At 36.9% G+C, this 15706-nt stretch overlaps 1 protein-coding gene across 11 annotated transcripts in view; it reads right to left on the bottom strand.

The window, feature by feature from the left end:
- The window catches only part of TCF12 (transcription factor 12), a 183333-nt gene that overhangs the window by 61956 nt on the left and 105671 nt on the right, over nt 1-15706 (bottom strand). For all 11 annotated transcript variants that reach the window (XM_064517420.1, XM_064517425.1, XM_064517427.1 and 8 more), the window contains one exon: nt 14862-14926. In XM_064517420.1, the coding sequence (XP_064373490.1) occupies nt 14862-14926 (65 nt within the window). The remainder of the gene's footprint in view (nt 1-14861; nt 14927-15706) is intronic.

Raw genomic sequence — 15706 nt, 5'->3', positions numbered from 1 at the left:
GTTAGCATTAGGAGACTTAGACAAACTATTTTGTTAAGTAAAATAACTCAACAGCATTTATCTCAATCAAATCCTTCTGTTTCTTGACTAGCAGCAAGACAACAGTTTACAGACTTTATGAAACAGCAGCTTCTCACTCGGCATTTTTCAATTTCTCAGAACTATGCAGAACAGATAGAAAAAGCATTCCTCATCTTACTATAAACTTGAAATCCTCCCCCGGGCAGAGCAAAAGTTTTAATGTGCTGTTGCTTTTATTCATCAAGGTATTTGAATGAAGATTAAAATATGTCTTAGTACTTCAAATGTCTTGCCTTGATAAACCAACACAATTTTATGTACTAATTTAACAGAATGTGGCAAAATGGAGAAGTTGACTAAACTCGTGCAGTCCCTTGCTAAGTTAGGCAAGTTATTGTGACTCCAAAGGAAAGGCTAGCATAAAATTAAAATATTAACAAATAACAAAATGAGATCCTTGTACAGTATGGAGGTTTGGGCTGCAAAAAAAGCCATTCACCTGAGTTGCCTGTCATTCAGTTTAAGTCAAGAAAAATAACCAAGATACAAAATGCTGAATTTCACATTGCTCAAATCTTAAATGTTTGGCAACTCTGTGAATACAAACTCCAAGACAGAAAAAGAACTTGGAAAAATACTGGCATATGATGTAAATTCATTTTAAATTTAAATTCTAGAGATATGTTTGCAATTATCAGCATGTTGTTAAAGAATCTCATCCTGAGAATATCATCAAATAGTAATGTGAAATACAGTGTTACCATTTTGAGAACAAAAGGACCCTGAATGAGTAATCAATAGCAACTGGCAGAAAATGAGGCATTAATTATGATCCTCTCTAGTGTTTTGTCTCAAATAAGGTTTCATTAAATATATTGTGCTAACCTGTACATCTTCAAGCCATCACCAATAGATTCGATCAGATACGTTTTTTGTCTGTTTCAGAGGGCAGAACCTCAAAATTAACATCCCCCCCCCCATGAAACCCCCCAAACCCAAAACAAAACAATGCCTAAAGTGTTACATGATAACTTGAACATTTTTTCTGATCAACTTAAAGAAAAGCAGGAGTTGCTAATAAAACACCTCAGGAGAGGATCCTTTAACAACATGCTGATAATTGCAAACATATTCCTCATCTGAAAAAAATACTCAGATCTTATAATCTCAATGTAGTCTCTTGAAAATTTAATTATCATCTCCTATACCTAAAGTATCATGCAGGTTTGAGAAGATAATGACAGTCATCCATCAACTGCATCCTGCCAGTGTAATCAGGGTAATCTAGCTCACTGGAGTAAAAAACAGCTACCTAGGGTACTAAATACCGAAGTGACGCAACATCATAAACAAAATAACAGACATTTACTTTTAGTATCTTCCTAATTAACATTCACACTGAAAAATATCAAGGTATCAATATATTCTCTTTTTCCAAATCATACACTGCTTCTTCAATGTGTGCACGCAAGCAGAATCTCCTACTACAGATAATTCTATTGATGCATATATATATATATATATATACATACACACACACACCAAGACTGAGCACAGGGACAGGGGAGGGAGAAGGAAATATCACAGTAGGAAGTTTTTACAAGGTTCCAAATCACTTTTTGTAAGCAGTGGGAACAGCAGAGATTAAATGTGAAGAGAAGGAAATATTTGGTATTTCTTCTGCATCTAAATGACTTTAAAGCACCCAATCAGTACAACTATTTTGAATGAATACTTTCCTTCTCTTATGCAATAGTGCTTTCCCTGCACTGATACCCTATTTTGGCAAGACTACAAATTCTGTCTTACTCTTCTAAAAGCAGCCCCCTGCTGATGTTGGTGGCCAATCCCTGAGGTTATGCTGGCTCAGCTTGTCTTTGCTCATCCCCCAGGCAAGGTATTTTTGTCCTGCTCCCTGAATGCGAGGAAGGCATTACTAAGCATTGTGATTACAGGTCAGACTCCCCTCCCTTCGCCTTTGAATCTTTCTGCTACATTATGAAAACAGTAATTTGAACAGCTTCCTTACTGTGATTATACAAAAGCAGAAGGTTTCTGGAGAACTGCAAAATGTCAGAAGAGAAGCAGCTGAAGCATTATTCATCTACTTTTTAAATTTTTTTGCTACCAGCCTTCCTGCTTTTCTCTATGATTACAAGATATCAGGATGAGAATCAACATTATAGCACAGCTTTTATGCTGAATCTTATTTACAGAGGTTAGAGTGCAAAGAATATCATAAAGCCAAAGCTATCCTTGCATCTGTTTCTCCTCCTGCATCTTCAGCACAATGATTTACAAAAAAAAAAAAGAATAAAACTGGGGACCATTTGTAATACGTTATGTGAACATGGTATGGAAGCCATGTCTTCTCTCCAACACAACCAAGACAAAAATCTCACCTCTTCCAAGCAGAAGTCAGACAAAGCACAAAACAATGAGGGTAGGAAAACTGTCATTATTATAGTAACAATGGACTAGGTAAATTTTTGGAGTTAATATGCAAAACCTGTATGTTTTCACTTATGAAGGATAGATGAACCGTGTAGCACACATTGCTGTTCCCTACTGGCACTTCAAAATCCCTGCAACAGCTTGAATCAGCTGTCACCTGCATCTATATTGCAGTGCTTTTTTATTTCTATATAAACCATTGGTTATGAAAGCATATATATGACAGAAGAGCAGATTAGGTTTCGTACTACCACTGACTGCTCAGCTAGACAGAGTTAAAGATGAAGTGAAAGCTAAGGCCAATACTAAGATGCTAATAAATAGATAAACAAGCCCCCCCAAATTAATATTTATCTTAAGCTAAAGCACCACCACAAAAAAAAATGTTATCCTTCTCCACCTGGTCTTTAGAAAACTGTGGCACAAGGAGCCCTCACTATCATCTTGAACAGCACTCTGCAACACATCTGAAACCAATACCAGCTGAATGGTTTAGTTCCAGGGAAGAGGAATTAAATTGACAAACCTTGAAGGGGCAGTGGGGGGCACTGACAAGTCTTTTGCTTTTATTTGCTCACAGCTACAATCTCTCTAGGCCATCCCAGGCAGCAAATGCTAAGTAGCAGGTTGCTCACCCAGTTCTCATCTGCCCCCTCCCCAATTCCATGCAGGGCCTGTTTTCATCTTAAGAGCAGTAATCCATGCAAAGGGTGGAAAGGGACTGCATCTCCCCTACTCTCCATATGGCTGTGAAGGGAGAAAGAAAGGTAGAGGTATGTTACAGTAGTTACAGACAAAAGAGATAAATACTTCAAGAAAAAACAAATGGTAATCCAGCTCATTAAAACTGACCATGCAGGTATGGCTGGGAGAAGAGAATTAAATGAGCTAATCTTGTCTCCATCCTCCCATACTCTCATGAATCTGAAACTGAGAAGTACCGAGCTCTAAGATGGTAAGATTGATTAGAGACAAATAGTACTTAGCAAGAAAAAGAAAAAAAATAGCTGCAATCCATGGTTTGATATGCTCTTTATTACCATATAGAGGAATGTGTAAAATAAATTATATTTGATTTACAGAATATTCATCACCTTAAATACAATCAAACATATGATGAGAAATTAAAAAGCAGCAAGAAAATTTGCCAGTCCTAGTGTGAGAAAGAAGGGCAAAGACACAAGTAACCATTTGTCTGCTTTCTTTAAGACATTCACAATGATTCCTCCCAGAACTGCTCCCCTTTTATAAATAGCATCCCTCTTCCAACTACAGCTAATTCTTAACACCTGCTACCCACTTCATTCAGGGATGTCTTCCCTGATTAACTTCAGGTGGTCACCTCTAGCTCTGGAAAAAGAAATCCAGCCTGTGCACTGTAGTTTTACTTTCTAAAAAGGTTCTGTCTACAAGCAGGCTCCCTCTCCGCTGCAAGGCGAGATTTTCCCCATAACACAAAAAGTAATTCACTCCTAATAACTCACAAGAGAAAGTTAGTATCTCTTGATTTTATTTGATAAGTAAAATGAAGCAAAATAAAACTCAAGTTTGGACATTTCAACCGCCGTTAAAATCTACCTGCCTTTCCCACCCCTTCCTTCTAAGCAGCCTCAGCTGGCAGGAGCCGGAGTCACTGCCTCAGTTAACATCTTGTCACCCTTTCCTTCGGGAGCCCGGCTTCTCACACTGACAGCCCAGCTGTAAAATCTGCTTGGGGGAGACACCTGAGAGCAAAGGTGTCAGAGAAGAGAAGATTAACAAGACAAAATTTCCAAACAAAGTTAGTCTGTCAGCTTTAAAGTTACAGTAGTACTAACAAACACCCCACATCAGGACATTCTAAGGTTTATACACTTTCATACCTCAGTATCATTTGGATTTAAGCAGACATTATGGTCTCTATACTATCCCTCAAATTATGTGAGGAAGGTGCAAAAGTAACAGATACGAAGGGTCCAGAACACCAAGTATTTTCCTTCCTTGTTGGAAAGACCCAGTTAAAGCAGCTTCCAACATACTGCACCAACAGTAAGTAGAAAGAGCTTCCTTGTTGCTATTTAATAGATAAATTACAGATTAAAAAACCCTCTTGTGTTCATAGCTGCAATTAAAAAAAACCCTACAGAATAGGAACCCTCTATAGCATTTATGCTTTCTTTTTATAATTAGCATAAGTTTAAAGTGTGCATAAGTTTTCTTATTATACACACATACTTTGCAGTACGTATTCTATATTTTGATTTTTTTTAATCTAATAAAGCCAAATAGTGACTTATTCTATTAACAGCCATTTCAAATATTGGGAGGGCAAGGAAAAAAAAGAAAAAGCCTGAAGGGATCTGAGACTCACTAGCTATCAGGTTTAGTCTAACATACTTCAGAGAGAGTTACCCACCTTCTAGCATTCCTTTTGCCACTGTAAACAATATTTCTTCCCCTCCTATCAACTGGTCTAGCACACAGGTGTGGTCTAAATATGCCTACTTTCAATCATTCCTGAGACAAGCAAGTTATATTTTTCTATTCTTTAAATTTAAACCCTTTCATTAGTTATGTTTCCCTTTTGTTTCTTTTTAATAATACTACAGTACCATATGAACAGATGGTGCATCCTCAACACAGAATAACTCTCTAATCATTTCTCTCAAGGAAGTTGAGTAGGGACAGAAATCTTGGAGACAAGCAATAAAAAAGATTCAGAATTCCTACAGAAAGAAATGAAAAATACTAAATTCTCTATGAATATATGTGCGAGTGTGACAGTGTGTGAGAGAGAGTTTGAAGACTTGCATATCCAAACTGCAGATCACATATCAAGTCACTAACAAAAGGGACTAAGAAGAAACATCTTCCGATATATTTGTTCTACACAGTCATCCATTACTTCTTCCATCTTCCAGCAAGACGCCTGGTGCTCGCTATCCTTTGCCCCGTCGTGCCACGGGAACGCCTGTTAGCGGTCTGGTGCAGCGGCCCTGGCATTAGTGTAATGAACTGCTAAAAACTCAGCAAAGCTTCCTAGGAACAACTACGAGAAATACTGCCACACTGCTTTTTGAGGGCTACACCTGCACACCAGGAAAAACTTGTCTGGAAGTTTTCATACACATTTAAAGAATAAAATTGCCTCTAACCACATTTTAAAATGAGATGTGCCACCAATCCCTTTTTCTTCTTCAACTCATACATTTTAAGTAACACCTCGGCTGCCAGGCACCACGAAGAAACACAATTCTATTCTGCTATTTGCAATCACTCTTGTTTCTTTCACTCTTGATGCTTCCCAGGTTTCCTGGTCTAATAAAATGTGTATTTCAGATTACATTTTTCATACACATTCTTCATTTTTCCCCAGTAAATCTCTTTCTGCTTCACACAAATTTTTATGGATACTATTACCTCCCAACATTCATGTTTTTGTCCATATGTTTATTCTTCCAGCTGTTAAATGCTATCTGACACTTTACTAAAAATAAATCAATTATTATCTGCTGCATTATACTATATACATGTCTTACAATTATGTAGTTTATGAACACATTAAAAAATGCTTTTGAGTTTCTGTTGAAACTGCTTTTTACAGTTCCACTAATTTTTCTTTATGCAACAGGCTGGTATCTACATAGCTCTCCATGATAAATGTAAAAGTTTCAATTAAGAAATGCTATTTATTCGTTCTCCATTATACAAATATTGATATCAAGCTGAATAATTCCCAATTTTCCAAATAATCTATAAGGATTTCTAGACATTTTACAAAATATTACCTATTGATATATTGACTAAGCTTGTTCAAGGTTTTTGTTCTTGCTGTTTCTTCAAGTGCTAAGGGTTCTTTTTCATTAACCTACTACTGATACTCACTGTCAGTCTTGCTTGCATATTCCTTATACCTCACCAGCAACATAAAAAGTTACCTTTTTTACCTACGTGTACTATGAGAGAGCTTTTATATTTTTCCCGGACAACTTAAATTTCCCACCAGAATAACCAGGCAGTGAGTAACAATGTTGGAAACTTTATAACATGCAACTTATTTTCCAGTGTACAACACTGCTGAACACTACTGCTTCCCATTAACTAGACCAAAAAAAAAAGTTTCAGACAACGAGATGCAAAACCTTTAAAATCCCACCATAAATCCTAAAGAAATTTATTATAAATCAAACACAGAAAGGCCATGAATTTTCACCATCACCCCCAGACCAACAGTATGAATTCCAGTTGCTCAATGCCTATACTGTATTAAATTCTGCAATATTTTTAGCCCAAATGAGTCGGACATACATAAGATTAGCTTTCTTTGACTGACACCCATCTGAGGACAATGTTTCCATGTTAAATCGTAGCAGAAGTGGAGGATGGATCAGTTTGTTCCAACTTCCTTTGACAATCAGTGAGAAGCCAGCTAAATTCTCCTCCAAGGTACTACCCAAGTAACAGGATATATTAACAGTAATTTATGAAACATAAAACATGCTCTGAAGAAGCACAAACACCGTTCCACCTGCTTAACATTCTATTGAAAAATTTATTATTTTGTTCCTGATAAACAAGAAATTGCGAAATCCTGAAGAACTGAGTGAAATTATGCCTTAAATATGTTTACTTGAAGTAAATTCCCATAAGGAACACTAACTATGGTGCTAATGTGCATAAAGTGGTACTGTCATACTGCAAAATTCAGGCTAATTTAATAATACCTGATGCGCCTTACATCATGTTCCAATGATGCAATAATATGCTGCTAAATGAGTCACCTCACATTAGCATCACGGCAATAGCACAGCTGATTGCTATTGAAGGGAAATTGGTATAGCAATATTACTGGAAACATTGATGGATCATCTTTCTATTCAACTTTTTTTATTGATCCAAAACACAAAAAGTTTCTAAAGAGCCATATTTATTACAAATAGGCATAAAACTTACCTAATAATAGTAGCCAGGTATGAGTTAAAAATCCATCTGTCACTACTGAACAAAATATACATAGCTATAGTATAAACAGTAAGAGATATATTCATATATTCTATATTGTACCATATTTCTGTATGTCATACTGCATGAAATATAAATATAGTAGTATATGTACACATTTCACATACTATACATTATGTGGTATATATTTCATTCAGTATTATACATATAATTTTACATATAACAAGTGAATGGTATTTAGTCATATACAACCTATAACTCCTTCCAGCACTCATGTGTTTTAGATTCAAATGGCTATCATCAATTAAGCTTTTTGCCAAACGAGTTTTACAATATTTAAAGTGCCCTGTCATCATACAGAACCATATAGATTACTAAGTTAAAGAAATACAGTAAATTAAGTCTTTCTATTGAAAGGTTGCACTTTAAACAATGAAATTGGTGAATGCTGCCTGTTTAGCTCTTGCCTAACATCCATTATACTTAGCATCTGATTTTATCTCCCTTCTCACATGTTGGATAGTATGCAGACTTGAAATTATTACCAACTATGAAAAGAGGGTGAATGCATTATTTCCACATGTCAAAAAATCCATAATGTCCATTTTTCCTGCATGATTACTTAGGATTAAAACAGAACATTAATGGGAGAGTTGCAAATAATTCAGCCTAGGGAAGGCAAGCTCCTTTACCTCCTCCATGAACGCTGGGGGAACGCCTTCCCAAGGCAGTGCAGAGGAGTCCCCCCGCTCCATCAATTAGACTGGGCACAAAGGGGGAGCAGCCTCACTAAGGCCACGTTTGCTTTTGCAAAGACACACAGAAACAATTAAAAGAGGTATTCTAGCAACAGCTACAAGCCTCAGATATCTCACAGTTATCCCAGCTTCATTTAAAAATAATGCAAATTCATGGCTTTCTTAGCTATCGGACCTGTCAAAGGAACGTGCGATGACAGCTGGATATGTTTTTGATAATATTGAGAATAGTTACCCATTCACTATCTACAGTCTAATCTCATTTCATTTACATAAGCCACAGTTTTCAGTATGATATTAGATAAATTTAAAAAAAGAACTTTTTATTACAAGAAGCTTTCTCAAAATTTAGTCTATATACTGTTTAAGATTTGCAAAAAAATTGTTCTTCCCAAACCTGCAATTACACAGCCAGTGTGAATGCAAATCACAAACAAACCCCTCCAATTCAGAGAGACAAACACAGACTTTCTGCCAAGTCACAGGGCATCACATTCCATTCCGAGAGCAAAAGAGTTTTTACATTTCTTCTAAAAAACTACCAATTCTTTGAGTAGTTAAAAGTTTCTGACCTTCATCTAAACCATTTCTGTATAAGCCTCAATGTAATTTTACACATGCATTCAGAATGTATATACTCTAGGCATCATTTTGAAAAACACAGACACACAGACAGATGAGGATTCAGAAGGTGGTTGTAAAGCACTAGGTGAGCCCAGGTTTTAATCGAGCACACGGACACCATTTTCCAGTCTTCACACTAAACCACATAAAAACCAAAGACAAATGCAACTACCTCATTCAGCAGTGCTATTTACACGAGCTGGCCTAAAGCACAATGCTGTATGCTAGGAAGCTCCCTTTGGGTCTGTTTCAAACACTTGATGAAAACAAACCTTGAAAGTATGCACCTCCTGTTTGGTAAAATATTTACAAGTTACAGTTGTATTTACATTCTTGTGACCCAATGCTACATCTGACTCGCATTTCTTTGGCAGTAAAAGTTTTATGAAGACAATCTTCATATTTAATTCCACATTCAAATTTCCAGATGTACTTGAGTTGCTTAGATTTCCAAGCCACACTGAAAATCGACTGAGCTTAAGTTCCTACAGTCTAAATAAAAAGAATTTAGGTTCCTAATATTCCATACAAATCTTTTGCTGAGATCACCATTTCAGTGGGTGAAAAGTAAGAAATGATAGCAAAATTCTTAAGTATCACAGTTCACAGTTGCCTTGAAGATTCACATTCAGGCTCTCACTAAGCTTAACAGGAAGTCAAAAATAAAACTCACATATTTCCCCATCAGATTACTAGTGCAGTTTACACCAGTGACAGACAGAACGAACTCTGGTAAGAAGAGAGCAGGTTAGACAGCATTTGGACAAATTAGTTATTTCAGTTCAGCCAAACCTAATGACATACTCAGAGAAGTGGCTCTTTCGATTTTAGAAACATTAGTGGTTGTTTTTAAAAACTCATGGTTCAGAGAGAATAAAAGCAGGGGCTTGTAATTCCTCAGCAATTTAAACTTCATGCCTTGGAAGAACACTGGAACAAGGAGACCGCACGTGTCAGAAGATAACAAAGAAGAAGTGACACGGATTCGGCTGGAAAAAACTTTGTAAAACCAATCTCATTTCCGTCTTAGACGGTCTAAGAGGTATTTTAACAAGGCTTTTACTATTTTCACATTTCACAGGTGAGCTAAGGGAACATGGACAACCAAAACTACTTCTGAATAGAGAGCATAGCTAGTTGAAAAACAGTAGTTCGGAGCTGAGGATCACACTGAGTGAATGTATTAAGTGGGATTTCGCAGGCATCTGTCTCGGGCATCATTCCATATCTTAATTAGTGACTGGGATGAAAAATGAAGACCACATTTTCTAAATTCAGAGTAAACAATCCAGAAAGCTCTATAAAGGCAGTGCAAGACTGGAATTCAATTGGGCTGACAAATTTAGAGGCAGTAGAAGCAATGTGGTGAGATGTAAATACATTCTTACCTACGCATGGAACCTCTAAAATAAAAAATATAGGCTGAGGAATGACAGGCTGAGCAGCGTTACTACAGGAAACTAACTGGGAAATTTTAGAGCACCATCAATCAAATGCATCAACAAGATTATGTTTGTTACAAAAAAGGCAAAAATCATGCAGCAAAAATTAACCGTATTACCAAAAAGTCAAATGAAATTTCTTTTTTGCTTATCTGGTAGTGATGAGGCCTTAGATGAGGTACTGCATCTAGTTTAGAATACTGGAATTCAACTGGGATGTGAACCTACTGGAGAAAAACTAGAGCGAAGCATAAGCTTTTCTACCAATATACCAATATCTGAGATGGCTCCTCTTATGTATCCCCTGTTAAAAATAAAATAAATAATTCTGGAATGGGAACCCTAAGCTCCTCCAGAATAAACATCAATGCAAAAGTTAATTCAGTTTATATTACAGTCTTATCTTTTCTAAAGGCTCCATTATCATATTAGTCATCTACTGGATTTACAGACTCCACTGACCTAACAGAGCGCAGATTCTTCTCTGCGTCCACTGTTGTAAGACAGAGAGTTTGCTGCTTAGGTTGCAGGGATATTTAGATAAGGCATCAAAAAGACTTTCTAAGAGTAAATATTATGAGTAATTGGGAGGGAGGAGTGGGAAACAATCATCATGATACAGTCTTCCCCATCTCTAGAGGTTTCTAAGAACTGACTGCACAAGCTCCTATCAGCAGCCATGCAGTGATTCTTCATTCAGATTGGCAAAATGACCTCTCAAGATCCCTTTTAACTTTTCTCTTTCAGCCTTTGCAGCTTCAATGAGAGCTGTATTTAAGGCACTGCCAGAGATTTATGATGCATATCAAAAAAAAACAAAAAAATCCTCATCACTTCCTAGCTCCAATTAAATGAGCTGAAACACCACCATCATATATTTAATTGAAAAGATTAAATTACAGTATAAACTGTAACTTATCACAGAACTGATTGATATTTTAATCTATGAATGCTTTTCACTCTCCTAAATACAAAAACAAGAAGATATACATACAATAACAATTTTTCCCCTTTCTTAAACATTTTGAGTATATGGAAACTGGGAGATGAAGTAGTAGGAAAAGTATCAAAGGAATAAAAAGCAATGTTAATAGAAACAAATACATGTAAGATTTTTACTTCGAAATAGCTACATGTAAAAAGTAAAACAGTACTTGATGTAGACAATTAGGATATATAAAAGCATTTTCCTCAGTGAGAAGCTAAACAACAGAAATTACACTCTCATTACCACTAAAAAGCCCAGAATTTTATGTAAAGTTAACATAAACCTGTTTTGCAATGCAGAATATTAAGTTAATGAAAGAGTAATGAGGAAATTAGTTTGCTTCCAAACTAATGTCAAGTTTAAGTTAGTATATTTAAACACTGTACATACTGAGTTATTTAAACAACATTAATAACATTAATACAATGCTTCACTGTTTAGACTGGGAAAAATATGAAGTTCATAACTTGGAATTTAAAGAGGTATATTGCTTTCTGCAAGAACCTTACTGAAAGGTCAGCCATTCAGTCACAAATGGGTCTTTGTCACACCTGTGTTGCAGAGAAGTGGTAAAGACTGCAAGAAATCTTCACTCTAAAACGAGCATTTAGAGGCATAAAAATTTTCTCAGCTTAATTTAAAAGCACATCAAAAACCAAGAAATGCAGGATTGCAGTGGATAATCTAATTATAAATAGTAAAACTCTGAGGATACTTTTTCCTTAAAACAGAGTTACCTAATGAACTATATTAAGTGATTATTAGTGTTTTAGGCGGATGAATTAAAAAAGGTCATCTATTATATCTCATATCAGAAGGATTCTGTCTCTATTAGCAGGAAGAAAGGAAATGGCATAGTGGACAGCCATTCCTTGCACAGGGAAGAGTGGGAGCCTGGGAGAAAAGGAGAAAAGTCAGAAAGCATCACATAAAAAAACCAGGAATCAGAAGCACCTCTAATCCCTGGTAGAGAGTATGTAAGCCCTGCCCCTCCAGGACATTCTGCTCTTAGGAATAACAGATTTTTGATTTATGGTGGATGGGCACTGGTTTTCCTCTCTTTACGGCCAAGGAATTTTTTTCTTCAATACCACTCTCAGTGAGTCACGGCATACAGTTTTAGCTTTTTCCACATGTCAGGAGTTAGATTCAAGCCAGCAAATTCAGCAGGTGAAGGACGGCTATTATTGTCCCTTGTTCCATATGAGGATCTCATTCCATGATAAACCTGAATTAAAAGGAATTTTGGCAAAGATATCACTAAAGAAACTAAGAAACAGGAGGTGGTACTGCTAGTGTCTTGGTCCAAGACCACAATCTTCCTCTTGTCTCTCCATAGAGGGCTGGAAAATGACTGGGGTCTAACTTGTCAAGGCAGAACTGACAGCAATCCTCCATTATGTCAAAATAATTAAGGAAGAAAACAACATCTGTATAATTTTATTGCCAACAGTGTCCAAATCAATTAAATTGATGGCAACAGCAGAGCCTAAAATATATCACATTGATCTTTCCTTTTTCTTGGCAGTCTCAGGAAAAGAACCTGGTAGACTAGTCTAAGCTCCACTTCATACTTCAGAGTCTACTGATGCACAGAATTTAATCAGGTGAAAAAAAAGAAAAAAGGCAAGGGTGAGGTTTTCACACTAGTCATTCTGAACACCAGTTTCTGGATGTACTCTCCAAGGCACCAAAGACGAACCCTCAGTACTGCCAAGGTCCTTGTAAGCCTTGTCATTCAAGCATGAAATCCAGTAGTATCTCACTGCATTGCAGCGACCCCCCTACTTGCAAGCAGTCAGTAGAGAAGTAGTCTGCTTTCTTGAGCTTCCCTTTGTCAGCTCTCCAGTGGACCATGAGACTGAAATAGGGACCCTTTCTATAACTCTTTGGATACGGAAAAGAAAGTATTTGAAGCACTATATCAGTAGGTTTTTATCATTCTCAGGTGAAATATTTCCTGTTATTTAGTAACCTTAAATAACAGTAATGCAAGTTGAAGTTAAAATGAAATAAGAGCATTTATTCATAGCATCCCAAACTAGTCAACATAAAGACAACTTTTTGCTGAGACACAGGTGAACAAATACCACCATCCCCCCCCCCCCCCCCCCCCAAAAAAAAGCCTAGTCCACTGCTATCCTGAACAACCTACCTATACTCTAAGGCTACATCAGAAGAGTCTCTTTCCCTTGTCCAGCTAATCTGTTGTCCCTCTTGGCAAGGTGGTAGTCTTTGTACCTTACATCTCTGGTTGTATCCAAAGAGACAGCCTATCAGGGAGCCTTTGTCAGAGAGCCCACCATAAAAGAGTATCATTGGAAGCATCTCCAGAAATCTTCAGATTGTTCTGTATCTTGGTGGAACATGTTAAGTCTTACAACAAACCTCTCCTTTGTAGTCTTCTAGGGACTAATTTTAACTAAAAGCGGCCAGACTGATTTCTGAATAAGGAAAGACTGTTCCAGTTTCTTGGACATGCAAACGTATCTTTGTTACTCTAATTGTCATCTCTCATTTGATAAACAACTGACAAACAGCTGATTATGAACTTACAAACAATTCCTTGCTTCAACAAGGAACACAATAAATAGAACAAATTTAAGAAGTACATTACTGACTCTTGATCATGACCAGACACAGTGGAAATTCATTGCTTTGAGGTGAATTATCTCCAACATCTCTCTCCTAGCAGTGCCACAACACCACCATGTTCTGAGACTATGATGTTAGGAATCTAGAGAGCAAAAGTTGTTAAAAACAATCTCTCTCTTTCAAAAACTTTGGTCCAAGACTGGAGAACATGACGATAGAAAGGTCATGATGTGCATTGGCAGAGAAGTACCATAAGGGAACAAGAGCTATATGATCCAGACATGGGGTTCTGGGTACAAACCTTAACCTAGATTTCAGCTAGCAAGGTTAAGTCCAGTTATATGTAAAATGCTGGGAATTTCTTAACATACACAAGTAATCTAGGTATCATGGTCTAATCCTGATGTGCAATCAGTACTGGTCTGCAGCTTTGTTGGCAGACTTGGAGAGGAGAGAATAACTCCTTTAGCACATTGTTAAAGACACTCAGACAATCACCCTTTTTATTAAAAACACAGGGACTTTATTCTCATGAACTGCAGAACCAGTTCCACTTGCACATACCAAAAGAATCTCCTCTAAGCGAGTGTGTCTGTGTACACACACATATATCCCCTTAAAGAGAGAGAGAGAGAGAGAGAGAGAGAGAATGAGAGAGAGAGAGAATGAGAGAGAGAGAGAATGAGAGAGAGAGAGAATGAGAGAGAGAGAGAATGAGAGAGAGAGAGAATGAGAGAGAGAGAGAATGAGAGAGAGAGAGAATGAGAGAGAGAGAGAATGAGAGAGAGAGAGAATGAGAGAGAGAGAGAATGAGAGAGAGAGAGAATGAGAGAGAGAGAGAATCTCCTCATATATATTGTGTGAACACATGTGTATATAATTTCAAGTGCAAGGTAATATGACAATTCAGAGCCCAGAAAATTCATTCTGCATTCTACATTCTTGTTCATGGTGTGCAGTGGCTTGACATGTTCAAGTAATTTAAACTGAATTTTAGTTCAGATTATTCCATTTGCTTTCAATTATCGCTATACTTACTTGACAGCCCGGTAACCCCGTATCTCTGCCATACAACGGAAATGGCCCTCTATCTGAGGCTTTTCCTATAAAAGAAAAACATTTCGAATTAGGTTCTTTTTAAAATCTGCTGGATATCTGCATCAGCTGCGCTTACATATGTAATTCAAAAAAAATCTGTCAGTATCATAGTAAATTTATAAAAATTGTGTAAATAAGAGTAGGCTTCTATATGCCTGTATTTAACACACTGAAATAACACTAATGTAATAGACAACATCCTTGCCTAATTCCTTACATAACCTATAGTTATGTAAGAATCAGTCAGAAAGAACTGCTGCAAATTTTTTATTGTTTTAAAATATCCCCTTGGTTTTTTAGAATTAAAAAAGCAAAGGTTCAATGCAACTTCACTTCCACTATCAAAGAGAAAAGCTGACGACTGTTTTAGACATTTCTTCTTTCTCCTGGTAACTAACACACAGCCAGTATCATCTGAGGTGATGAATATACTAAACAGTAAAATAAAACCAGCAAAACCACAAGAAAGTGAACAAAAACCTAAATTCAAAACAAACAAAAAAACCCCACACCAAACTTAAATCTTAGTCAAATCATTCAGCTCCTGACATTCTTCCCTTAAACATTCATTCCATGCAAATTCTGTTCAGATACCAAACCCACACAATCGAACTGCTCAAAACAGCAAAGCCAAAAGCATTATTTGCCTGCAGGTACCGCATGCCGAACAGCGTGCATCTGCTGAGTAGCTGCTCTCTGGCATTGCTACCTGAGGTAACAAGTCAGGAGTAACACATTTGGCAGGTCCAGAAAAACTACCTAGCTTCTACTTACTGGTTGTGCCA

This window comes from Dromaius novaehollandiae, chromosome 10, assembly GCF_036370855.1.
Source record: "Dromaius novaehollandiae isolate bDroNov1 chromosome 10, bDroNov1.hap1, whole genome shotgun sequence".
Taxonomy (NCBI): Eukaryota; Metazoa; Chordata; class Aves; order Casuariiformes; family Dromaiidae; genus Dromaius; species Dromaius novaehollandiae.
This window is presented reverse-complemented; position numbering and strand designations above follow the sequence as displayed.